This window comes from Geotrypetes seraphini, chromosome 12 (genome assembly GCF_902459505.1).
Source record: "Geotrypetes seraphini chromosome 12, aGeoSer1.1, whole genome shotgun sequence".
Lineage (NCBI taxonomy): Eukaryota > Metazoa > Chordata > Amphibia > Gymnophiona > Dermophiidae > Geotrypetes > Geotrypetes seraphini.
In genome coordinates this window covers 73,842,090-73,868,855 of record NC_047095.1, presented here as the reverse complement: position 1 = coordinate 73,868,855, position 26,766 = coordinate 73,842,090, and the positions used below count along the sequence as shown (strand labels likewise).

Here is a 26,766-nt window from a genome sequence, read left to right as displayed (position 1 = left end):
AGTTTCTGCACCTGAACTCGACTATGTTTGATGGCTCGAGGTTGAAGGGTAGCACAGCAGGCACATGACTCCAGATGATGGTCAGGTCCCAAACACTGAACACACCATCTATGTGGGTTAGTGAGGGAGATTGTGTGCTGGCAACGGCTACACTTCTTGAAGCCTGTGGCCGGCCGGGACATAAACGGAAAAATAGCCTCAGCGAGTTCGAACCTACAGGCTGAGGCCACAAGGCAGGCCCCGCCGTGATACAAAAAAAAAATCAAGTTTTTGGGGTTTTTTTTTTTTTTTAAGAAAACACAGTGACCCTGTAAAGAAAACATGAGCCGCGGTGAGAGAAGGCATGAAGTAGAACTGAGTCTAGCGCAGAGCGTCAAAATAGGATTTCTCGGCTCCATGGAAATCTGAGAAGACGCGCGCCCTGTGTCGGGCAGGAAGGCACTCCGTGCATGCACGGTGTGGCAGTTGCAATCTTTCTAAAAGTTCTTCATGCAAGTCTGCTTGCGAAGCTGTCCGCATCCAGGCTCCGTGGATGATGTCACCCATATATTGTAAATAGGCTGCCTGCTTGTCCTGGGATGATAATAGCTCAGAATCATAAAAAGTATGACTAAAAGAAAGCATCAACAAATAGCTGGGTTTTAAGTACTTTTCTAAACATACTTCTCTCACAACAGATCCGTATCTGTCTTACCAACGAGTTCCAAGTCTTGACACCCACACAGCAAAAAGTTTTTTCCCCAGTATCAACCAACCTTGGATCCATAGTCGCCTTCAGCAGGGCCAAATTCTCAGAACGCAAGGATCGTTGTGGAATATAGCTAGACATGTAATTTTTAATCAGTACTAGAATATTTCCATACAGAAATTGGTGACACATCATTGCAACTTTGTACTGTATTCTGAAGGCGACTGGTAGCCAGTGAAGTTTTTGGAGATGAGGTGAAATGTGCTCATATTTTGACAAATTCATTATCAATCTTGCTGCCGCATTCTGGGTAACCTGTAATGCTTTACATCTAACCTTCGTTATTCCAAGATAAAGGGCATTACAGTAGTCAAGTCTCGATAAGACCATAGCCTGAACGACAGTCTGAAAATCATATAATGCTAACATTGGGTTTAATCTGCAACAAATGCATCTGTGCAAAACAAGCTTGAACAGTCTTGGTTACATGCAACCCCCTCTCCCCCACCCCAAACCATTTCCACAAGCTTCTGCCCCCTCTCTCTCCTCCCACCCTACTTCCACCAGTGTCTACCTCTCCCCTACTCCATTTTCACCAGCATCTGCCCCTCCCTCTCACCCAACCATCAGCGCTTGCCCCCTCTCTCCCCTAACCCACATCCGCCAGCGCTAGCCCCCTCTTTCCCCTCCACCCCACATCTACCACCATTTGCCCCTAGCATTCGCACCGCTGCTGCTGCTGCTTTCCCCAAGCAGCAGCAAATTGGCTGCTGACTTTCCCATACATAACCATGGCTGCTGGCTTTGCCCTGGAAAAAGTGATGGTGGAGAGAGGATGAGCCGGCAGCCAAAGGTATGTATGGGAAGGTCCCATAGCTGATTTGTTTCAGGAAAGATGAAGAGTGATACTAGAAGGATGCTAGTCCTCACTCCACCAGCTGTGCAATGGGGCTGAATGGCTGCGCAGCCTCTTGCTAAAAGGTGTGTGGACATATAGCCGTGCAGCTTAGAGAAAATATTGCCTGGGACAGATATTGTAATGAAATGAGTAATTATTACAGACTTAGGCTGAGAATAAGTTAATATGATGAAAACTGGTAATGCTAGGGAGAGCACTGATGATTATTTGGTCAATCTCTCGCCCTAGATACATTCCTATTGAAGGGATCACAGAAGCCCTTCCTGTATTGTCCTGCTTGTTCCAATTTCATGGTGGCAAGGGTATGGGGGGAATGGGTCCGGCTTTCTCACCTGATAATTGTCACCTGTAGGCTCTACCACTGGCTGCCCTACCCTCTTCAGCATCAAGAAGTAGCAAAGGCAGGTGGTGAGAAGAGGCAGCAGGTAGGCAGACAGAAACTGGTAGAGGATAGAGGCCTTCTTATATGCATCTGATGGAAATTGCTCAATACAGTACGTCTGGTTTCCGTACCAATAACCATCTTTCATCTTCTGAGAAGTTAGGATGGGAGTGGACAGAAGAAAGGAGCCTGGTGGAGGAAAAGAGAAGATCAAAGGTATACCATCAGTTTAGCGCCAAGGTAGTCGGTATAATGAGAGAGGACTTTAAACTGTATATACATTATTAGTAGAGAGTAATAAGTCACCCACAGAAGCTCTCATCAAGATTTAGACACAGATAAATTAGGGGTCCATGGCACAATTCACATTGATGTGACAAGTAACTAGTGTTACAGGATATTAAAAAAAAAAAAAAGCCAAAAATCAGCTGTTTCGGTGTATATATTAAAGTTACTAGCTGCTGCAAGGAAAAAGTAATATATTGCACTTTTTTTTTTTTAATTGAAATCCCGCCTGTTAACAAAGTGGGTTACAAAAGAATATATGTAGAATCACAGTTGTATAGCACTATCTGCTAAAAAAAGAAATTAAATCCCAAAATTTAAAAAAAGTCTTTCCGTTGTTTCATAAAATTCCCCAAATCCTGAAGTAGCTGCAGTCACAGAGGCACTTCATTTAATAGGACCTGCAAATGATTAAGCTTTTGCAGCAACAGCGTAATGGAACAGACTCAGGAAAGCTGTAGTCAATTGTTGCAAATCAGATGACCTCGGTACACAATTGGGTACATAATGAAGCGTGTTCAAGAAAGAAGCAGTTACTTCTTACTTGTTTAATGAAAGTAATACGAAGGTGAATCAAAAATTAAAGGCAATTGTTAAATTATGTGATAACCAGAACAGAGCTAGTGAAATGCAACATATGTATTCATACTATGCCTGTTGGATAGTTTGTCCACATACAGTGTGACACTCGGCCTTTAGTCATGTGGCAACCACAAGGTCAGAAACATGGACACTTCATTGCAAGATTGCACCATCAAGAAGCAATGTGCAACAGTGCACTTTCTTTGGGCAGAGGGAGTGAAACCTGTGGAAATTCACCATCAGATATTGACTCTGGGCATAGCATCATGAATCAATGAAAGGTTTATGAGAGGATAAAACAGTTTAAAGCAGGAAGAACAGGTGTAATGGATGAAGGTCGTGCTGGTCACTCATCATTATCATGCACACAAGAGCACATTGTCAGGCCTTGATTAGAGAAGACCAATATCAGAAATGGATCTGCATTTGCTATAATGCATGGGATATAGGAAAGTCTGGGCATGATGGGTTCCCAAACAGCTTACAGATCTGCACAACAGTGTGTGTGGAGATTGTGACCCAGTTCCTGAGAAGATATGAAGAAGAGCCGTATTCTGGAGAGAATCATCTCTGGCGACAAGACAAGGGTGCATCACTGTGACCCAGAGAGCAAAGGATAAAGCATGATGAAATAAAGGAAGCAGTGCTCGCCTGGATTCAGGAGCAGCCGAAAAACAACTTCTCTGCAGGAATGTAGCAGCTAGTTGAATGATACAACAAATGTATCATCTTCCATGGGGGGACTATGTGGAAAAGTGGTATGTTCAATTGCTCACAGTTACTTCTATTAAAGGTATTAAATGCATTTTGCTTTTACTTTTTGATTTACTCTCATATGTTACTTTTTAATTCTTGGATATAAACAGCTGTTTTAATATTACTAGAAATCCATTCATTACATTTGCCAACACTAATTTTGGTGCCTCAAATATTAGAGACCTGTTTCTGGGTATATTTGACCTGCTGATTCCATAAATGGCACCATTTTTTCCCTAGTTTTTGAGATACAGAAGGTATGCCATATACCACTCTTCATGTCTATTAAAAAATCAGGATATTTTAACATAACATAATAGCAGATTTCTAGACTGCATAACCAGTAGTTCAATGTGGTTAACAAAAGATTATATGCTATGGGAAAATACAGAAATAATGTGATGCAAAGAGATTTAGTTAGCCAAAAATTTGGAGAAAAGAAAAGGCTTCAGAAGTTTTCTAATGCTTATAAGATATAGATCTAATCAACAATGGACGGAAATCTTTGTCATAAGAAGCAGCCTGATAAGAAAGACAATGCTCACGATGTCTCTTACTTTTGCAGCCCTTTGCTGAAGGGAACGTAAATAGGGCGTGAGATTTTCTACTCCTCTCATGTGTCATAATAACAAATCTAATGTAATATTTAAATTAATATCTTTTAAGCATGAAGGAAACATTAAAAAAAATTGTACACCATGAAAATCTACTTATTTCATACCAAAAGAACAAGTTTATGATACAAACTTTCCAATCATTCGACACACAAGAAGCTCCTTTTGTAAGACTTCCGAGACTGGGATCTGCCAGAACAATCCTGCATAAGATTCCAACAATGGTCTGCCATCATGTGTGCATTCCATTTTCCTTGGTATGTGGCTTCCATTGTTTTTATGTCATGGCAAAATCTTTCCCCTTGCTCTTCGCTTAAGTCACCAAGGTTCTATGAAAGTGCCGATAATGGACTTTAACACTCATGTTACAGCCAAGCCTGTTGAAATGAGAGAGCATATCCTCTACTAATTGTGTGTAGTCGTCTGCAACCTTGTTGTCAAAGTTTTTCACAATGAACAAATGGAGATTCGATGATTCGATTTCATTCATTGATGCTATGAAATGTGGGTCATTTATAAGTTGTCTGATGTGTGGACCATTGAAACTTCCTGCCTTCAGTTTTTCATGGTATGTCCAGGTTAGAGAATGACACGGTGGCTGTTACCCGCAGCTAGCCTGCCGAAATGGTGGAGGGGGGGAAGTGCTCACTGCAGGCACGGGCATGGCCTTGTCCCCGCAGTTAAGGGAGGGAACGTGCACAGTCACTGATCACACACAGCCCCCTCCCTCCTTTCTATCTACTGAATCTATCTCCCTCCCCCTTACCTTTGTGGCACGTTAGTAAAGTTAGATGCTCAAACTGGCTGAGCCTGCCTACAGTCGCGTATGTGTGGGCGGAAGCTTCTCCTCTGACGCAACTTCCGGGGGTGCTGAAGGGTGGTGAGGTGGCGAGAGGGAAGGGTGGGGAGAAGGCGCTGGAAGGGAAATGGGGAAGACAGAATTGCCAGACTATGGGGGAGCGGAGGGAAGAAGATGGGTACCAGACCAATTTGGGGAGAGTTGAAGGGAGAGGCACAGTAACAGAGCAAATGGAAGTCGCTGACAGAAGACAGACAGTGGATGGAAGGAATTGAATGAGAAGATGAGGAAAGCAGAAACCAGACAACAAAGGTAGAAAAAAAAATTCTATTTATTTTCTTTATTTTTGCTTTAGGATAAAGTAGTATATTAGTTGTGTTGATAAAAATTTATAAACAAAGCCCTGCCAGCTGAACATCTCTTTCTCTAGTTCAGCAGCCAGAATTTTGATTTATAAGGAAAGAATAAGCTAAATATTGCAGTTCTGAGGCTTGTATGGATGGGATTGGGCAGTGAAAGGGACGGTGGGGACAGGGCGGTGACAGAGACAGAATTTTTCCCCGTGTCATTCTCTAGTCCAGGTAATATGCACTATGGGGCTCAAACAAAACTTTAAAACAGGGGTGTCCAATGTCGATCCTCGAGGGCCGCAGTCCAGTCGGGTTTTCAGGATTTCCCCAGTGAATATGCATGAGATCTATTAGCATTCAATGAAAGCAGTGCATGCAAATAGACCTCATGTATATTCATTGGGGAAATCCTGAAAACCCGACTGGACTGTGGCCCTTGAGGACCGACATTGGACACCCCTGCTTTAAAATGTCCAAAAACTAGCCTAAGTCAGCACTTGGACGTCCAAGTGCCAATAATCAAAACCAACTTTCTGGATGTGCCGCAGCACTTCTAAACTGCTTTGCATCCAGAGAGCAAAGGGGTGTGTTATGGGTGGGAATCGGGCGGGCTTCAACCTGGACATACCCCAGCCATAATCAAAGCTTTCCTAGAGGGAACTCAGACGCTGGCAGTTAGACCTGTTTGAGTTGCGTCTAAGTTCCACAAAGGTGCCCAAACTGACAAGAAGACCACTGGAGGATTTAAGGCATGACCACCTCCCTTACTCCCCCAGTGGTCACGACTCCCTCTCACCACCCAAAGAGTGAAGAAAAAAAAAAAGGTAGTTGGTGGGTATGTCTACAAAACTTGCTTTTGTATGTTTTTACTGTTGAAAATGGGCAAAAGAGGTAGATGTCCTAAGGGCCAAAACTTATACCTTGTTCATTTTCAAAAATAAAAGCGAGACGTTTGGCAGCTTTGAAAATGGACATTTTTCCTGCTGGGTTTATGGATGTCTTGCACAAAACGTCCAACCTCAAACTTAAGCACACTTTTGATTATGCCCCTCCACGTATTCAATGCACAATGTATGTGATATGTAAACCACATATTAATATATGCAGTATATAAATTTTTAAATAAATAAACCATCTTTATTCAAAGCCTTTACAAATTGTTTCCTCAGGCCTAGCTTTATAGGTAGGCAGGTGCTCAAGGGTTCTGCTGCATGAGGGATGGAAGCGGGCAAAGGGTTCTGCTGCACAGGGGGATGAAAGGGATGGAGGGATAGAAAGATGCTGCAGAGGGAAGGCACAAGGGGATGGGTGAGAGGTGAGGAAAGATGTTGCACATGTGGTGGAAAGCAAAGAGGAAGAATTGGGGTGAAGGAGAGGAAGGGAGAGATGATCGTGTACATGAAAAATAAGCCCTACCTGAAAATAAGACCTAGTGTCTTTTTTGGGCCCCAAATGAATATAAGACACTGTCTTATTTTCAGGGAAACATGGTAGAATTTGCACTCTGCTTAAGTACATAAGCATTGCTGCACTGGGCTTGACCAATGTTCCAGCAAGTCCAGTATCCTATTTCCAGCAGTGGCCAGTTCAGTCACAAATACCTGGCAAAATCCCCAAAGAGTAAATTAAATTTCATGCTTTTTTTTATTATTATGTTTATGGAACCCTCCACTAGGGTGTGTTTCTGACAGAGCTTAAAAAGAAGAAAATATTTGAGTATAGTGTATATAAAGTCAGCAGGTATTGTTTACAATGAACTGAATGGGAGCAGTTATGACTGCCAGCTGTTGAAGATGCAGGAGAATTGCATCCAGTTCACATAGTTATTTAGCAGAGGTCATGCATTGAGGGATGAACACACAGACATTTGGGAAGACCGTTATATCTTAAGAGATTATTTCTTGAATGGGACTAAAGCTTGCCAGCCCAAATGAATGTCAGGATATAAACTGAGAAGAGCATTGTACAGATCGGATACATGTCGATGATGGGTATATCAAACTATAAATAATCTTGGAAACTTGGTGGATGTGGCTGTATGCTTAAATCCCTCCTCTCACCCGGTCTCTAAGATCTCACCCATCTGAGGAAGCTCTCAGGGATAGGTAGCTGCTGTCTTTCTAGGCCAGTTGAACCTGCTGGTTGCTCTCCTTGGAGATCTGAGGGCTGCTGCCCTCCCAAATGCTCTCCCTCTTAGCTGACTGTTCCAAGGGGGCTTCTTCCTTCTTTGGGCTCTGGTGCCAATTGCACCCCCAGTAGCCTGGTGCCTCTGTTGGGCTACTGGTGCCAATTGCACCCTGGTAGCCTGGTTCCTCTGTTGGACTATTAGTGCCGATTGCACTCTGGTAGCCTGGTTCCTCTGTTGGGCTTCTAGTGTTGATTGCACCCTGGTAGCCTGGTTCCTCTGTTGGACTATTAGTGCCGATTGCATTCTGGTAGCCTGGTTCCTCTGTTGGGCTTCTAGTGTTGATTGCACCCCAGTAGCCTGGTCCCTGAGTTGGGCTACCTGTGCTGATCGCACCCCAGTAGACTCCCCAGTCTCAAAGAGGAGCCTCTGAAGTAGTTTCCTACTGGGGTCTAGATAACAGTCCTCAAGAGGGCACTGCAACCACCAGTAATGGCTCCTTCTTAGAGGGCTGCCTCCGCTCTTCTGGGCCCTTAGGCATCGATAGTGCCTCTGCTGGCCCTTTTCTTCTGCACTGCACTGAGCTGCTTCCAAAGGCTGCTTGCCTTGAGCTTAGCTCCTATGGTCTGCTGGTCTTCTTTCTTCAGCCCCCAAGGGGGCTCCCAAGGGCAACTGATCTCAAGGAGCGCCTCTACTGGTGCACAGAATATCAGCTTTAATAAAAGCTCTGTAATAGCCAGTAACAAGGTTTCCCACATAGAGAGCAGTCTATGAGACTGAAGTGAGAAATTTGGGAGGAACTGGAAGAGGTGTAGAGGTTCAAGAGACTGAAATAGAACTGAAAGTTAAAAGGTTCAAAAAGTTAATGGGTTTGGATATCTGAAATATAGCCTAATGCTGTTGGTTTAACTGCATAAGTATTGCTTTAAGTAACATAGTAACATAGTAGATGACGGCAGATAAAGACCCGAATGGTCCATCCAGTCTGCTCTTCCTGATTCAATTTAAGTTTTTTAAATTTTTTCCTCTTAGCTATTTCTGGGCAAGAATCCAAACCTCTACTCAGTATTGTGCTTGGGTTCCAACTGCCAAAATCTCTGTCAAAATTCACTCCAGCCCATCTACACCCTCCCAGACATTGAAGCCCTCCCCAGCCCATCCTCCCCCAAATGGCCATATATAGACACAGATCGTGCAAGTCTGCCAGTACTGGCCTTAGTTCAATATTTACTATTATTTTCTGATTCTACATCCTCTGTGTTCATCCCATGCTTCTTTGAACTCCGTCACCTCTCTCGGGAGCGCATTCCAGGCATCCACCACCCTCTCTGTAAAGTAGAATTTCCTAACATTGCTCTTGAATCTACCACCCCTCAACCTCAAATTATGTCCTCTGGTTTTTACCATTTTCCTTTCTCTGGACAAAATTTTGTTCTATGTTAATACCCTGCAAGTATTTGAAAGTCTGAATCATATCTCCCCTGTCCCTCCTTTCCTCTAGGGCAGGGGTGCCCACACTTTTTGGGCTTGCGAGCTACTTTTTAAATGACCAAGTCACAATGATCTACCAACAATAAAATTTTAAAAAAACACAACGCACACTGTACGCATAGAAAATGTTAATCATCATTCCTATTCCAGGGTTTTCAAAGAGGTCAAAGCAGATGACTCTATGCACTATCACTTCAGTAACAACCATACAAAAATAGACAAATATACTCCCTCCCTTTTTACTAAACCACGTTAGCAGTTTTTAGTGCAGGGAGCTGCGCTGAATGCCCAGCGCTGCTCTCGACACTCCTAGGCTCCCTGCGCTAAAAACCTCTATTGCGGTTTAGTAAAAGGGGACCTTAGTGTAAAATATAGACAGCAGATATAAATTCAGACACATTTTGATCACTAAATTTAAAATAAAATCATTTTCCCTACCTTGTCTGGTGATTTCATGAGTCTCTGGTTGCACTTTCTTCTTCTGACTGTGCATACAATCTTTCTTCCCTTCTTTTAGCCTGTATGCTTCTTCTCCTCCAGACCTCATTCCTTCCCCCCAACTTTTCCTTCCTCTTCCCTGCCCTTTCTTTCTCTCTGCCTCCCTTTCATTTTTTTTTCTGTTTCTCTTCTTTCCTTCTGTCTCCCTGCCTGCCCTTTTTCTTTCTTTCTCCCTGCCCTCCCCCAAGCCACTGCCACTGCCATTGCCATCGGGGACCAGGACCCAAACGCCACCAATAACAGGCCCCAAGCTCTCCCTGCTTCGGCCAACCAGCATTCCTCTCCCTGACGTCAATTCTGCCATCGGGAAGAGGAAGGCTGATCAGCCCAAGATCGCGATCGACCTATTAGGGGAAATGCTGCCGGGTCCTGCCTTCGCGGAAACAGAAAGTAGGCAGGACCCGGCAGGAAGAAGAACAAATGCTTGTCTCCCGCATTAGCCCATAGCGAACGCTTGCTTCAGGGCTCTCAACATGTGCGCGCCGGCTTCCCTTCTCCCCTCCCCCCCCGGACATAACTTCCGGTTTCGGAGGGAAGAGAAGAGAAGCCGGCACGCACACGTTAGAGCCCGGAGCATAAGTTCGCTACGGGCTGAAATCTCCAAGCCGGATTTTTGTTCAGCAGCGGCAGATGACAGCTGGGCGGATCACCCAGCTAAAAGGCCCTAGGGAGAAAGAACACTGGAGAGGAAGGCTGATCGGCCCGTAGATCAGGACGGCAACACGAGTCTATCACAGAGCCCGGGATAGGCTCCGCGATCGACTCGCGTTGCCTTCCTGAGCTACTGGTCGATCGCGATCGACGCGTTGGGCACCCCTGCTCTAGGGTATACATATTCAGGGCTTCCAGTCTCTCCTCATACGTCTTCTGGCGCAAGTCTCCTATCATTTTCATCACCCTCCTCTGGACCGCTTCAAGTCTTCTTACGGACTTTGCCAGATATGGTCTCCAAAACTGAACACAATATTCCAAGTGGGGCCTCACCGGGGCATCAACACCTTCTTTCTTCTACTGGCTACACCTCTCTTTATAGAGCCCAGCATTCTTCCAGCAGCAGCCACCACCTTTTCACACTGTTTATTCGCCTTTAGATCTTCAGACACTATAACCCCAAGGTCCTTCTCCCCGTCCATGCATATCAGCTTCTCGCCTTCCAGCATATACGGTTCCTTCTGATTATTAATCCCCAAGTGCATTACTCTGCATTTCTTCGCATTGAATTTTAGTTTCCAGACAGACCATTCCTCTAACTTTTGCAGATCCTTTTTCATATTTTCCGCTCCCTCTTCGGTGTCTACTCTGTTACAAATCTTAGTATCATCCACAAATAGACAAACTTTTCCTTCTAACCCTTCAGCAATGTCACTCACAAACATATTGAACAGGATTGGCCCCAGCATCGAACCCGAGGGACTCCACTACTCACCTTTCCTTCCTTCGAGCGACTTCCATTAACCACCACCCTCTGGCTTCTGTCTGACAGCCAGTTTCTAACCCAGTTCACCACTTTGGGTCCTAACTTCAGCCCTTCAAGTTTGTTCAGGAGCCTCCTATGAGGAACCATATCAAAGGCTTTGCTGAAATAGAAGTAAATTACATCTAGCATATGTCCTCAATACAGCTCACCGGTCTCCCAATCAAAAAATTCAATCAGGTTAGTTTGACAAGATTTACCGTTAGTAAAGCCATGTTGCCTTGGATCCTGTAACCCATTAGATTCTAGGAAGTTCACTATCCTTTCTTTCAGCAACACTTCCATTATTTTTCCAACAACCGAAGTGAGGCTTACTGGCCTGTAGTTTCCCGCTTCATCCCTGTGACCACTTTTGTGAATAGGGACCACATCTGCTCTCCTCCAATCCCCAGGAACCACTCCCGTCTCCAGAGATTTGTTGAACAAGTCTTTATGAGCAACTTGAAAAACTGATGGTGGACAAAGCGATGGGACTGGACGGGATCCATCCCAGGATACTGAGGGAGCTCAGAGAGGTTCTGGAAGATCCTATTAAAAACTCTCCTCCATGAACGGCGCAGAATCTACTCCATTTTCTTGCTTTACTTTGACAGACAATCTCAGTCCTTTAGGATTTTCTTCTGTGAACACCGAACAGAAGTATTTGTTTAGCACGTTTGCTATGTTGATGGAAAAATGGTTTTATGACTAGGCCTACATATATAGTTCAAATAAACCTGTTTATTAGCCAACCTTGGATTTTTCCTGGGGTGAGAAGAGGGTGAACCCACCCACGTGTTAACACTTCTTTTCCCCAGGTGAAGGCACCAAGCGCTAACCGAGTGAGGGACTGTCAGACTACCTTTGGGGGACTCCTGCCAAGTCAGGCCCTGGACCCAGAGCCACCCTGAAAGAGGACGTTACATTTGGAAAAGAAATCTTGACTACAATCTAGAATGAATGACATACACCCCTCCTAGTCAAATATCAGAAAAAGTGCTGTGAGAGGACTTCCAGAGACAGAGATTGTCACTGGTAAAGCTTCAATGGGACATTGCTTGCAAACTTGGGAAAAGACGGACTCAAATAAGTAAGCTCAGGGATTTGATTTTAAATACTAGCATGGGAGTTTAAGGGCTAGATTTATCTTAGCATAGAAAGTCTCTGCTACAGTTTCTAGGCTAGCATTTAAAGGGGCTTTTTAAAAATTGCTATAGCAGCAATATAAACCCTCATTTTAGACTAATTCCCTGCCCATCCCTGGCCTTATTTCTGATTTATATGCCCTGGTACCAATTAGAAAGCTACAAAAGTAATGAGGGCATCTCTATTAGCAAGTAATTAGCTCTTAGAAATACAGTCATCTAGATCCTTAGATGGGAAGCTGCCAAGAACATAACAACAACTGGTCAAAGCATCAGCCTCCTATATGCACTGTAGGAAGCTCCTAAAAACAGCTTTTCCCGAAATTTAGCAGACGCTCTCGAAAGCTAACCTAGTTTGTCATGACAGCTCTGCCTCCTTTGTAAGGCTCATCAGCCTACTTCTGAACCTTGTTTCCTTGTGAATAAGTCAGGGTTGAAAATGTCAAAAGACCAAAAAAGCCAGGCAAGGGCTATGGTTATATCAAAAAAGACTGGCTTCAGTAAAGACTAGTCTACAAAATGTGACCCAAATGACTATGTGAAAATAAGCTGTTAAACCTCCCTGAGAAGAGTTCATCTTCCAGTCATTGCAACTTCACAAGTCCAGGTCACACTTCAAGACTCAAATACAAAAAATTATTATTTAAAGTCCTTATCACTTGCAGAAAAATATTTTTTATCTTCTCTAATTTTGCAAACACACTGCCACCACTGTATTCACTTATCTTTTGAATGTGGTTTAGGGGGTCCCTACGTGGCCCCGTTTCGTTGTCTGCTTCAGGAGACCCACTGCTGGATATTCTAAAATCTTAGAACTCTAATTGATGTTATGCTCTTCTTAATCGGATTACTTCTGAACCTTGGCACAAATCTTTCTACCTCTTTCTAAATCCATCCTGTCAACCATCTTTGTAACTCCGCTGCTAATCTCCTTCCAGAGTCTTATTGTAACTCGTTGACACTGCTCAGTTTTTCCTCTTTTTTTAAATTGCATAGAACCGCAAGACTTATGTGATATATAAATTAAAATTTATGCTATGTAATAAGTAAATATTACCAAAGCTTAACATATAGCTAGCAATCTTAGGGGACCTTACTGTGCATATTCCCACTCCCTTAGCAACGTAAGACAGAAATCACCAATATTAAAATGCAGGCACCAGTCCAGCAGTGAGATGGGGGCTTCCCAGTCTTCTGCACTGTTTGAATATCTCCCAGTTGGTGAGAGGTCTTATGTGTGTGTTCAGTGATAAGAGCTCCTGGAACTCAGGGAATGGTCCAATCTCTAGAGGCTAGAGTAGCAGACTTGGAGGAGGTACATAGAGGAGACCTACTGAGATGTGGTAGAGAAATCCTACCTCCAGTCTGGCAGCCCCTATGCTGCCTTGGAAGCATTACTCTGGTGAAGAAGGAACCTGTCCACCAGTAGATGCAATATCTTTTTCTACCAAGTTGTGTCTCCAGGGAGGGACGAGGTAGGATGGCCATTGTAAGCATGTAGAGAGCTGGGTGGCTGCTTGATGTGAAGACTGCTTAATCACTTGCCTACTGGTGCAAAGATGGTGGACCTCATGTTTCACCTAAATAAGATTCTAGACAATGCTCGAGGGGAGCCTGCTGTCTTGGTTTATGTAGGGTACCAATGATGTGGGCAGGAGGTTCTAGAAACCAGATTTAGGCTCTTAAGTAGGAAGCTAAAATCCAGAATCTCTAGGGTAGCATTTTCAGAAGTGCTCCCTGTTCCACACACAGGGCTCAAGAGACAGGCAGAGCTCCAGGGTGGAGGGAGCAGGAAGGAGGGTTTTAAATTTGATAGGAACTGGGTGACATTCTGGGGAAGGGGGAACCTATTTCACAAAGATAGGCTCCACCTTAACTAGGGTAGAACCAAGCTACTGGCATCAACATTTAAAAAGGAGATAGAGTAGCTGGGAAGAAGCCGACAGTCACTCAAAAGAGCATGGTTCAGAAAAAGGTATACTGTATATTGAAAAGATATACCATACCATACAATTTCTTTAAATCTCACAATTCTTTAGCACTCTCCAGACTGGTAAAGGTTAATCTTTACAAGTGGGTATATATCCAATCATGACCAGCAGGTAGAGACTGAAAACAAAACTGTGGAATACTACATAAGAGATACCTTCCCCTATTCCTATCAGTCTTCTTTCAGTCTCCAGCAGGTTTTGAGTGAGCTGTACCCATCTCCCTTGGTAGGGCTGTTAGAATTTGTTTAGGGATTTCTAGTCCCTGTTTTTGGCTGGATTGAGCTTGGGTGGGCCCTGTTTGGGGGTCCATCCAACCTCGGGGGTGTCGAACCGAGTGGGTCTCAAGTGGGGTCCCTTCCCCCATTTCCTCCACCTCCCATTTTTTTTAGAGGAGCCTCAGCAGTAAGCCTTGCCCCCTAAGTCAAGCAAAGGCATATAGAGAGCCTGTGAAGTTTGTTCTGTTTAAAAAAAAATCCCGAGGCAGTGCCGGTCTGAAGGGTTGCTTCCCTTTCACTTTACTGTATTTTTGGACTAACCGGCACTTTTCTTCTAGTTAGGTTGCGTATGGAGCAATTGAGCCCTTCTCAGGGGGAGTGGGGCACAATTTGGTCCAGACTCGAGGCACTCACAGCCAACCTGAAATCTGCTGGTCAGGTCTGTACGGTGGTGGAGCTCTGTCAGCAGCAGCTGCATGCGTCCAGAGCTCCCCGCCGATAGTGCCTCGCGAGTTGGCAGGGAGCAGTGGGGAGGCCCGGTCTTCTTCCACCGCCCACAGAGAGATTCCCTTGACCGCCGACGGTCAGGGTACAAAATATTCCCTCTCAGCTGATTTTTTAACAGCTGATGTCAGCTTGCCTGCTTTAGTGGCTGGGACTGTTCATGCTTCCCAGCCGCTACAGGCCCAGGAGGGGTTGTTTTTGGTGTGAACTTCACAATTTTCTCTGGCCCCTCCATTTTGTCTGAAACCTCAGGTGACCTTCCCCCTGTATTGGAAACACAGGGGCAGGTTTCAGCTGGGTTCCCTGCTGTGGCAGGGAGTCCCATGGGACCGCCGGGGGGTTTTTTCCCCCTGATTTACATTTTTCTATAGGCAGAGCCTATTTTCAGGTGGCTGGGGGTCCCAAGTGTGCCAGGGGAGTTTTGGGGGGGTTCACTCCGCACCCCCTGTGGCTTTGCCTCCCTCTTCTCCTTTGGCGTCTCCTCTTCCTCCTCCCTCATCCAAGCACCAGTGGGTGCCTTGGGTTGCAGATTGGTGGTCAGAGGAACATGGTGGCCTGGCTGAGGACCTGGACCCTTTTTAGGACTTCCAGGATCCTCCCGAGGCGACAACCGCTGACGTCGGGGCATAGGGTTTCTCGCCTTCTGGCGATGAGGCGTCCGTGGTGCGCCTTTTTCAGAGGGATGAGCTCCCAGACCTGTTTAAGCAGGTCTCCTCGGTGCAGCATACCTGAATCCTGGGAGAGAAGCAGACCTGTGCAAGCCCAGATTCAGAAGACAGAGACCAGCACTTCCCAAAGCAAGCAGGCTCTCACAAATTTACTCCGGTAGCCTCCCCTTCAAAACCACCTCCTTTGCGGCGCACGCTAAGCTTCATTTGCACCTGTCAAGCTACCTCCACCTAACCACAACTTCCTGCACCAGCAGCTTGAAATTTTTATTTAATTATTGGTCCTTCTATCTTAACGTACCTGTTCCTCCTGCTTTGTTAATCTGTTCCATTATACTTGTATGTCAGCACTTCCTCTGTCTCTATTGCTTTTCTTTTTTAACATAATTTCATTACCTGTATTTTATTGCTCTCTCCTAATGTGTTGTCATTTTGGTTCCAACAGGCTCTCTTGCTCCCAAAGGGGACTGCCGCCGCAAAGCAGCAGCGCCAATGACTCCTCCCACAAATTTACTCCGGTAGCCTCCCCTTCAAACCACCTCCTTTGCGGCGCACGCCAAAGGAGCGCGCTTAAGGAGCAGATCCGGCTCTTTTATGTGCTCCTTCATGCAGCTTCTTCAAACTTTATCTCCAAGTTCCTCTGATGCTATTTCTAACAACTTAATAGGCAAAATCTTATTTCTCCTACTAAACTTCTTCCTCACTTACTGTTTTACCAACAGGGTCCCCCTTTACTCTTCTACCCTCCCACCTTTCTCCTTCCCTAACAACAATATTAAACCAATGGCCTCTATCCCAGTTATATGGGGTCACCGACCTCTTTCTCGAACCCTCACAGGATATCGGCCTCGATGTATCATTACTATCCCCACTACTCCAGCTGTCTCAACCAATAGTTTTATCGTTACACCAATCACCTAAAATTAATATAGGTCTTCTAAATGTGCGCTCCCATCAAAAACAAACATCATTTAATTCATGATCTAATCCTTCAATACAATCTACATATCCTCTGCTAACTCAAGGTGAAGAGGCTAATATTAACCAAGCATGCCCCAATAACTACAAAGTAAAATTTCAACTTCAGCCAAATAAAAAGGGAGGTGGCCTTGCAGTGATTTACCATACTACTATCCCCCTCCAATCCAGTCTTTTCACTTCAAACAATAACCACCCAGTCGAAACTCTTCAATTCTCTCTAAAAAAAAAAAAACCCAACCTCTTAACTTCCTTCTTATCTACCTTCCTCCCCCAGTTACAAAATCTTCCCTAACTGCCCTCATTTCTACAATCACGGATTTCAGCATCTCTCACCCTAATCCTATAATTCTCAGAGACTTCAATATACACTTTAATCTCCCCAATCAACATAACACTGCAGAGTTCCTAACTTTAATTTCTGGTCTTTCCCTAACCCCACTATTTTCTCTGCCTACTCACTCTACCGGACATACAATCGATATGATATCCAGTCCAATAGCTATTAACCATCTCTTTCAAAACTTCCAAACTCACTCTCTCCCTTGGACAGATCATTTTCTTATCAATCTTCAACTAAACTCCTTCATTCAACCATCTAGTACCCTACAAAACACCTATACTACCAGAAATATCAACAATATTACACTTTCTGCTATCCAGGATTCCTTTAAACTCGGGACCCAGATGATAGCCATCGGAACTGGGGTTGACGGCAGTTAAAGAATAGAATGTGAATGGTGGTTGAAGTGAATTGGGGTGGAGATGGAGGTGAGTATGGAGAGGGATAAGGATATGATGTATTCTGGAAAGGCATTTAAGATCTGGTGTTAAATGATCATAATAATTACAAGTCAATGATCTTGATGCTTTTTTGGAGTGTTTCTGTTTCTCTCTATGCTTATTTTTATCTCTATTTTGTTTACTTTAATTATTATTTTAATTCTATCTTTAAATTATTTATTCATTACTTGTTGGAATATTTCATTTCTATTTCTATCTCTATCTCTATCTCTGTCTTTTTATTTTTATTTTTCATACTGTTTCTTCAGGTACTTTAGTTAGATTGTGAGCCTCTGGGACAGTTAGGGAATTTTCAAGTACCTATCTTATTTATTTAGTTTTTATTTATTGTATCTTTAATAATAATAATAATAACTTTATTTTTGTACTAGTGTTTAAGCCCGTTAGATTAACGGGTGCTAGATGTCTCCTGCTTTTGAACCTGGGCAGGGGCAGAGGCAGAGCCGGGGTGGGAGGGAGTGACGGTGGGAGAGCAATTTCAAAGCTTCAGCAGCGGCGGCTCCTTGACCAATCCGCGCTTACAACGTCCCCACACTTATGGTCTGGCTGGCTCCCCCACCAAAGCCCTTCGCAGCGGCAGCCCCTCCCGCATCCGTCCCCGTGTCCCAAGCCTCTCCGAAGGCCGGCTCCCACGAAAATGGTACCCCTCTGTCCAAAGCCGCGGCGGAAGCCTCCCTCAAGACACATTTCAAATCTGACATATTGTAATCACAAAACAGAAAATAAAATTATTTTTCTTACCTTTTGTTGTCTGGTCATTATTCATATCATGTAGGGGTCCCAGGCTATGGTTGGCTTTTGATAACTCGCTTGCCAGGGCCCCTTCTTTCTTCTTCCCTCCCTCCATCCCGGCAGCTGAAGACAGGCACCTCCCCCCAGTGGTCTGAGACAGGAGGGAGCAGTTAGGAGAGGGTCTAAGGCTAAAGAGAGGCTCAACAGCGCCCAACCACCTTTCCTTCCCTCCCTCCATCAGGTGCTCCAGTGGTCTGAGACAGGAGGGAGCAGTTAGGAGAGGGTCTAAGGCTAAAGAGGGGCTCAACAGCACACAACCACCTTTCCTTCCCTCCCTCCATCAGGTGCTCCAGTGGTCTGAGACAGGAGGGAGCAGTTAGGAGAGGGTCTAAGGCTAAAGAGGGGCTCAACAGCGCCCAACCACCTTTCCTTCCCTCCCTCCATCAGGTGCAGTGAATCCACCAATGTTAAAAGGAGCCACGTCGAAATCGGAGGCCTGCCACTGCTGTAGCACGTTCCCCTCTGCCTTGGTCCTGCCCCTTCTCTGACATATGGGACCGCGGCAGAGGGAATGTGTTACGGTGGCGGCAGGGCTCCAATTTCAAAGCAGCTCCTTTTAACATAGGCGGAGCTGAACTGTACCTGATGAAGGAAGGGAAGGAACGGTGGGGCAAATTTCGGCAACGGCAGGAATTGTTTGGCGGGCCAAGCACCGGTTTCTTTAGGCAGCCCCGGTTGTTTACTTGGATTCAATGTGAGCCGGGTGAGGAAGGCCGCCGCAGCCTCTAAGGCTAGGTAGGGGGACAACAATGGCGCTTATGCTCAAGCCCCCGCCGCAGCTCCTCTCTCGATCCTGGTGCGGTTCGAGAGGGGAGTCGTGGCGGCGGCTTGAACATAAGCACGATTGTTGTCCCCCTACCTAGCTGCGAGGCTGCGGCGGGGTTTCCATGGCAACCCGATCGCGGATCTCAGTGTAGGGCCGGGTCTGGCGGCGCCGTGTAGTGTGGAAGCGGGAGGCGGGACCTCAGCACAGCGCCGCCGGCCCCCAGGAGCTCGAGGCCGGCTGCGGACATGCCTGGCGTGGCATGGTGCAGGAGGAACAGTGATCGGTGGAGAGCAGGTGATGACAGTGATAGGTGGCGCGAGGTGGAGAGTAGGTGATGACGTAAAACGTGCGCATGCGCACTCGTGTTTTCGCGACGGATCAGGGAACACGTTTTTTTTAGTGCACATGCGCGGCCTAGCATTTTATTATATTAGATACCGCCATACCCAAGGAGTTCTAGGCGGTTCACATCAATTAAACAAAACTTAATAAGAAATTACAATAAACTATCTTTACAAGTAAAGAAGGTATTGGAACAAAATTAACAATAAATTACAATTGATCATGGTTACAGTTGATCATAATTACAGGCAATGAGGTGATAAAGATGGGCATGCGAGGGGGGGAATGAGTAGGTCATTGGAGTTAGTGAGATGGGGGAGATCTAAAAGAGGGGGGAGGGGACCGGGCGAGTTGGGTCGTTTGAGGGAGGGGAGAGAGAAATGGAAGAGATGGGATTAGGGATATTGAGCGTGGAATAAATGCGAGCAGAATTTGGGCTAGTCTGTTTGGCTGCCTGGAAGGCGAAGGTTTTGTCGAAGAACCTTTTGAGGTGACAAAGTTTTAGGGAGGGGAAGGCAAAAAGATTGATTCTGTGGGTGCCTTGGGTTGCAGATTGGTGGTCAGAGGAACATGGTGGCCTGGCTGAGGACCTGGACCCTTTTTAGGACTTCCAGGATCCTCCCGAGGCGACAACCGCTGACGTCGGGGCATAGGGTTTCTCGCCTTCTGGCGATGAGGCGTCCGTGGTGCGCCTTTTTCAGAGGGATGAGCTCCCAGACCTGTTTAAGCAGGTCTCCTCGGTGCAGCATACCTGAATCCTGGGAGAGAAGCAGACCTGTGCAAGCCCAGATTCAGAAGACAGAGACCAGCACTTCCCAAAGCAAGCAGGCTCTCACAAATTTACTCCGGTAGCCTCCCCTTCAAAACCACCTCCTTTGCGGCGCACGCTAAGCTTCATTTGCACCTGTCAAGCTACCTCCACCTAACCACAACTTCCTGCACCAGCAGCTTGAAATTTTTATTTAATTATTGGTCCTTCTATCTTAACGTACCTGTTCCTCCTGCTTTGTTAATCTGTTCCATTATACTTGTATGTCAGCACTTCCTCTGTCTCTATTGCTTTTCTTTTTTAACATAATTTCATTACCTGTATTTTATTGCTCTCTCCTAATGTGTTGTCATTTTGGTTCCAACAGGCTCTCTTGCTCCCAAAGGGGACTGCCGCCGCAAAGCAGCAGCGCCAATGACTCCTCCCACAAATTTACTCCGGTAGCCTCCCCTTCAAACCACCTCCTTTGCGGCGCACGCCAAAGGAGCGCGCTTAAGGAGCAGATCCGGCTCTTTTATGTGCTCCTTCATGCAGCTTCTTCAAACTTTATCTCCAAGTTCCTCTGATGCTATTTCTAACAACTTAATAGGCAAAATCTTATTTCTCCTACTAAACTTCTTCCTCACTTACTGTTTTACCAACAGGGTCCCCCTTTACTCTTCTACCCTCCCACCTTTCTCCTTCCCTAACAACAATATTAAACCAATGGCCTCTATCCCAGTTATATGGGGTCACCGACCTCTTTCTCGAACCCTCACAGGATATCGGCCTCGATGTATCATTACTATCCCCACTACTCCAGCTGTCTCAACCAATAGTTTTATCGTTACACCAATCACCTAAAATTAATATAGGTCTTCTAAATGTGCGCTCCCATCAAAAACAAACATCATTTAATTCATGATCTAATCCTTCAATACAATCTACATATCCTCTGCTAACTCAAGGTGAAGAGGCTAATATTAACCAAGCATGCCCCAATAACTACAAAGTAAAATTTCAACTTCAGCCAAATAAAAAGGGAGGTGGCCTTGCAGTGATTTACCATACTACTATCCCCCTCCAATCCAGTCTTTTCACTTCAAACAATAACCACCCAGTCGAAACTCTTCAATTCTCTCTAAAAAAAAAAAAACCCAACCTCTTAACTTCCTTCTTATCTACCTTCCTCCCCCAGTTACAAAATCTTCCCTAACTGCCCTCATTTCTACAATCACGGATTTCAGCATCTCTCACCCTAATCCTATAATTCTCAGAGACTTCAATATACACTTTAATCTCCCCAATCAACATAACACTGCAGAGTTCCTAACTTTAATTTCTGGTCTTTCCCTAACCCCACTATTTTCTCTGCCTACTCACTCTACCGGACATACAATCGATATGATATCCAGTCCAATAGCTATTAACCATCTCTTTCAAAACTTCCAAACTCACTCTCTCCCTTGGACAGATCATTTTCTTATCAATCTTCAACTAAACTCCTTCATTCAACCATCTAGTACCCTACAAAACACCTATACTACCAGAAATATCAACAATATTACACTTTCTGCTATCCAGGATTCCTTTAAACTCGGGACCCAGATGATAGCCATCGGAACTGGGGTTGACGGCAGTTAAAGAATAGAATGTGAATGGTGGTTGAAGTGAATTGGGGTGGAGATGGAGGTGAGTATGGAGAGGGATAAGGATATGATGTATTCTGGAAAGGCATTTAAGATCTGGTGTTAAATGATCATAATAATTACAAGTCAATGATCTTGATGCTTTTTTGGAGTGTTTCTGTTTCTCTCTATGCTTATTTTTATCTCTATTTTGTTTACTTTAATTATTATTTTAATTCTATCTTTAAATTATTTATTCATTACTTGTTGGAATATTTCATTTCTATTTCTATCTCTATCTCTATCTCTGTCTTTTTATTTTTATTTTTCATACTGTTTCTTCAGGTACTTTAGTTAGATTGTGAGCCTCTGGGACAGTTAGGGAATTTTCAAGTACCTATCTTATTTATTTAGTTTTTATTTATTGTATCTTTAATAATAATAATAATAACTTTATTTTTGTACTAGTGTTTAAGCCCGTTAGATTAACGGGTGCTAGATGTCTCCTGCTTTTGAACCTGGGCAGGGGCAGAGGCAGAGCCGGGGTGGGAGGGAGTGACGGTGGGAGAGCAATTTCAAAGCTTCAGCAGCGGCGGCTCCTTGACCAATCCGCGCTTACAACGTCCCCACACTTATGGTCTGGCTGGCTCCCCCACCAAAGCCCTTCGCAGCGGCAGCCCCTCCCGCATCCGTCCCCGTGTCCCAAGCCTCTCCGAAGGCCGGCTCCCACGAAAATGGTACCCCTCTGTCCAAAGCCGCGGCGGAAGCCTCCCTCAAGACACATTTCAAATCTGACATATTGTAATCACAAAACAGAAAATAAAATTATTTTTCTTACCTTTTGTTGTCTGGTCATTATTCATATCATGTAGGGGTCCCAGGCTATGGTTGGCTTTTGATAACTCGCTTGCCAGGGCCCCTTCTTTCTTCTTCCCTCCCTCCATCCCGGCAGCTGAAGACAGGCACCTCCCCCCAGTGGTCTGAGACAGGAGGGAGCAGTTAGGAGAGGGTCTAAGGCTAAAGAGAGGCTCAACAGCGCCCAACCACCTTTCCTTCCCTCCCTCCATCAGGTGCTCCAGTGGTCTGAGACAGGAGGGAGCAGTTAGGAGAGGGTCTAAGGCTAAAGAGGGGCTCAACAGCACACAACCACCTTTCCTTCCCTCCCTCCATCAGGTGCTCCAGTGGTCTGAGACAGGAGGGAGCAGTTAGGAGAGGGTCTAAGGCTAAAGAGGGGCTCAACAGCGCCCAACCACCTTTCCTTCCCTCCCTCCATCAGGTGCAGTGAATCCACCAATGTTAAAAGGAGCCACGTCGAAATCGGAGGCCTGCCACTGCTGTAGCACGTTCCCCTCTGCCTTGGTCCTGCCCCTTCTCTGACATATGGGACCGCGGCAGAGGGAATGTGTTACGGTGGCGGCAGGGCTCCAATTTCAAAGCAGCTCCTTTTAACATAGGCGGAGCTGAACTGTACCTGATGAAGGAAGGGAAGGAACGGTGGGGCAAATTTCGGCAACGGCAGGAATTGTTTGGCGGGCCAAGCACCGGTTTCTTTAGGCAGCCCCGGTTGTTTACTTGGATTCAATGTGAGCCGGGTGAGGAAGGCCGCCGCAGCCTCTAAGGCTAGGTAGGGGGACAACAATGGCGCTTATGCTCAAGCCCCCGCCGCAGCTCCTCTCTCGATCCTGGTGCGGTTCGAGAGGGGAGTCGTGGCGGCGGCTTGAACATAAGCACGATTGTTGTCCCCCTACCTAGCTGCGAGGCTGCGGCGGGGTTTCCATGGCAACCCGATCGCGGATCTCAGTGTAGGGCCGGGTCTGGCGGCGCCGTGTAGTGTGGAAGCGGGAGGCGGGACCTCAGCACAGCGCCGCCGGCCCCCAGGAGCTCGAGGCCGGCTGCGGACATGCCTGGCGTGGCATGGTGCAGGAGGAACAGTGATCGGTGGAGAGCAGGTGATGACAGTGATAGGTGGCGCGAGGTGGAGAGTAGGTGATGACGTAAAACGTGCGCATGCGCACTCGTGTTTTCGCGACGGATCAGGGAACACGTTTTTTTTAGTGCACATGCGCGGCCTAGCATTTTATTATATTAGATACCGCCATACCCAAGGAGTTCTAGGCGGTTCACATCAATTAAACAAAACTTAATAAGAAATTACAATAAACTATCTTTACAAGTAAAGAAGGTATTGGAACAAAATTAACAATAAATTACAATTGATCATGGTTACAGTTGATCATAATTACAGGCAATGAGGTGATAAAGATGGGCATGCGAGGGGGGGAATGAGTAGGTCATTGGAGTTAGTGAGATGGGGGAGATCTAAAAGAGGGGGGAGGGGACCGGGCGAGTTGGGTCGTTTGAGGGAGGGGAGAGAGAAATGGAAGAGATGGGATTAGGGATATTGAGCGTGGAATAAATGCGAGCAGAATTTGGGCTAGTCTGTTTGGCTGCCTGGAAGGCGAAGGTTTTGTCGAAGAACCTTTTGAGGTGACAAAGTTTTAGGGAGGGGAAGGCAAAAAGATTGATTCTGTGGGAGTTCTTTTTGTTGCAGTTCAGGATGAAATGAGGGGTGAGGTAGCTCGGAGATAGCCCAAAGATAGTTTTGTAACAGAAGCACACGAACTTGAATAGGATTCTAGATTCAAGGGGTAGCCAATGTAGTTTGTGGTAAAAAGGGGTGATGTGGTCCCATTTGTTTAAGCCAAATATAAGGCAAACGGCGGTGTTCTGGATAAGTTTCAGTCTCCTGATGGTTTTCTTCGTGGAGGCCAGATAAATGATGTTGCAGTAGGCTAGGATGCTGAGAATGGAGGATTGAGTCAACAGGCGGAATGAGGTGTCGTCGAAGTATTTTTTTATGGTGCGTAGTTTCCAAAGAACTGAAATGCATTTCCTGACCGTAATATCAGTATGTTTTTCCAGGGATAGATGTTTGTCTAGGGTGACTCCCAATACTTTTAAGGTTTGTTCGATGGGGAAGGCCATACCTTTCACTTGGATTGTGGTGTCTTTGATTTTGTCGTTGGGGGTAGCTAGGAAGAATTTGGTTTTGTCAGGATTTAATTTTAGTCTGTGGGATAGCATCCAGAGTTCTATCTGAGTAAGTGAGCTTTAAAGAGAGGTGAGCAACTCTGGAGTGAAGCTGATTAGTGGGATGACTATTGTAATGTCATCTGCGTAGATGAAGAATTTGAGCTTGAGGTTTTGCAGGAGGTTTCCCAGGGAGGCGAGGTAGATGTTAAACAGGGTGGGGGAGAGGGGGGGAGCCCTGTGGGACCCCACAGGCATTATCCCAGCTGTATGAGAGGGAGTCATTCTTTAATACCCTGTATGATCTATTTTTTAGAAATCCGCGGAAACAATTGAGGACTTGGCCAGAGATGCCGATGTAGGCAAGGCAGTCTAGGAGGATGGAGTAGTCTACGAGGTCGAATGCACTGCTAAGATCAAGTTGTACTATCAAGGCGCTTGTGCCCTGGCTGAAAAGTGAATGAAGATGGTCGAGTAGAGCGGCAATGATGGTCTCGGTGCTGTGGTCCTGGCGGAAGCCTGATTGGTTGTCGTTTAAGATACTGAATTTTTCTAGGTATGTGGTGATTTCGGCATTAACTAGCCCTTCAGCTATTTTGGTGAACAGCGGGATGCTTGCGATCGGTCTGTAGTTAGACGGGGTGTTGAGTGGCTCTTTTGTGTTTTTTATAATAGGGGTTATTATTATATGGCCTTGTTCTGCCGGGAAATTTCCTGTGGATAGTGAACTGTTTATCCATGCCAACATATTGGCTTTGAAATGAGTTGGTGCGGTTTTCATGATGTTTGGGGGGCAGGTGTCCAGTCTGCAGAAGGCTTTGGTATATTTATTGTAATATTTATTGAAGGTTTGCCAATCGATGGTAGTAAAGTGGTTCCAGCTTAGGTTCGTTCTGGATCCAGAGTCAGGATTAGATGTGTCGGAGTCTACAAGTATAGGAAAGTATCCATGGGGATTGGTTGAGGATGTTATCGAATATCTTAGATTTTGTACTTTGGAATTAAAGAAATCTGCTAGGGTGTCGGAGGATAAAGTGGGTTCTTCATGGTTGTCGATGAGCGTCTCGAGGTTGTAGAGGTCGTTGACCAGTTTAAAAAGGTTTTTACTGTTGGTGGAGATGTTACCAATTTTGTGGGCATAAAAGTCTTTTTGTTTCTCCTTGGTGAGGTTTTTATAGTTTTTGAGTTTTAGTCTCCAGGCAACTCTGTGCTCCTGGGTACTGGACTTAATCCATAGTCTTTCTGATTTTCTTAGGTCCTTTTTTATTAGTAGCAACTCTGCATCGAACCAACCTTCTAGATTTGAGGATCTGATTCTGCGGGATTTTAAGGGGGCTATTTCATCTAGGATGTTAGTGCTGTCTTTGATCCAGGAGGTCATGAATAGTTCTGTTTCTTCGTTTTGGTTTTTGATAGTCTCATAGCGGGACCAGAATTCTTCAGGGTCGATCTTCCCTCTAGTGGTGTGAGTTTTTTTGGTTCTTGTTTTGTTATTTTTGTAAGAGGGTTGTTGGTAATCAATGGAGAAGTTACAAAGTCTGTGATCGGACCATAGGGAGTCTGTCCAGGTATCCTGATTCCAATGGAATTTAGAGTGGGTTGGTGTATTGGTGGAGAATGTCACCAGGTCCAGCTGATGGCCTCTTAGGTGAGTTCTGATCGGAGGGGGTATGAAGTATCCGAGTTGGGATATGAGTGACAAAAAGTCAGATGTTTCTGGTTGGTCTGTTAGCTCTAAGTGAATGTTGATGTCACCACATAATAGGTTGTAAGGATTTGCTAATGAGTTAGTCAGTAGGAATTCTGCGAAGTCTTCTTTGGCTAGTTTCCATTTTTTGGGTGGGACATAGAATAGGGTGATGGTCAGGGGGGAGGCTAGGGACTTTGAAGTTAGTAAGACCGATAGTAATTCTAGGTTAGGGGAGGATTTGGAGCTCCGAACAGTGCAATTTAGGTGGTCTCTAAATATTATTGCTAATCCTCCTCCCCTTCCCCAGGATCTGGCAAGGGATAGAATCTTGAAGCCTGGGGGAAGGCAGTCTTTGATAATTATGTCGTTGTCTGATAACAACCAGGTTTCTGTGAGTAGAACAAGGTCTGGGTTAGATTCATTCAGCCAATCTTTGATCAGTAAGGATTTGTTCCTAATGCATCATTTTTGTAAACCGCTTAGAAACCTCACGGTTATTAGCGGTATATAAGAATTAAATTAA

General features: G+C 45.3%; 1 protein-coding gene across 1 annotated transcript in view; it reads right to left on the bottom strand.

Moving 5' to 3' along the window:
* The window catches only part of LOC117346131 (G-protein coupled receptor 54-like), a 76,057-nt gene that overhangs the window by 15,527 nt on the left and 33,764 nt on the right, over positions 1 to 26,766 (bottom strand). The window contains exon 4 of the mRNA XM_033915536.1: positions 1,940 to 2,178. Coding sequence (XP_033771427.1) covers positions 1,940 to 2,178 — 239 coding nt within the window. The remainder of the gene's footprint in view (positions 1 to 1,939; positions 2,179 to 26,766) is intronic.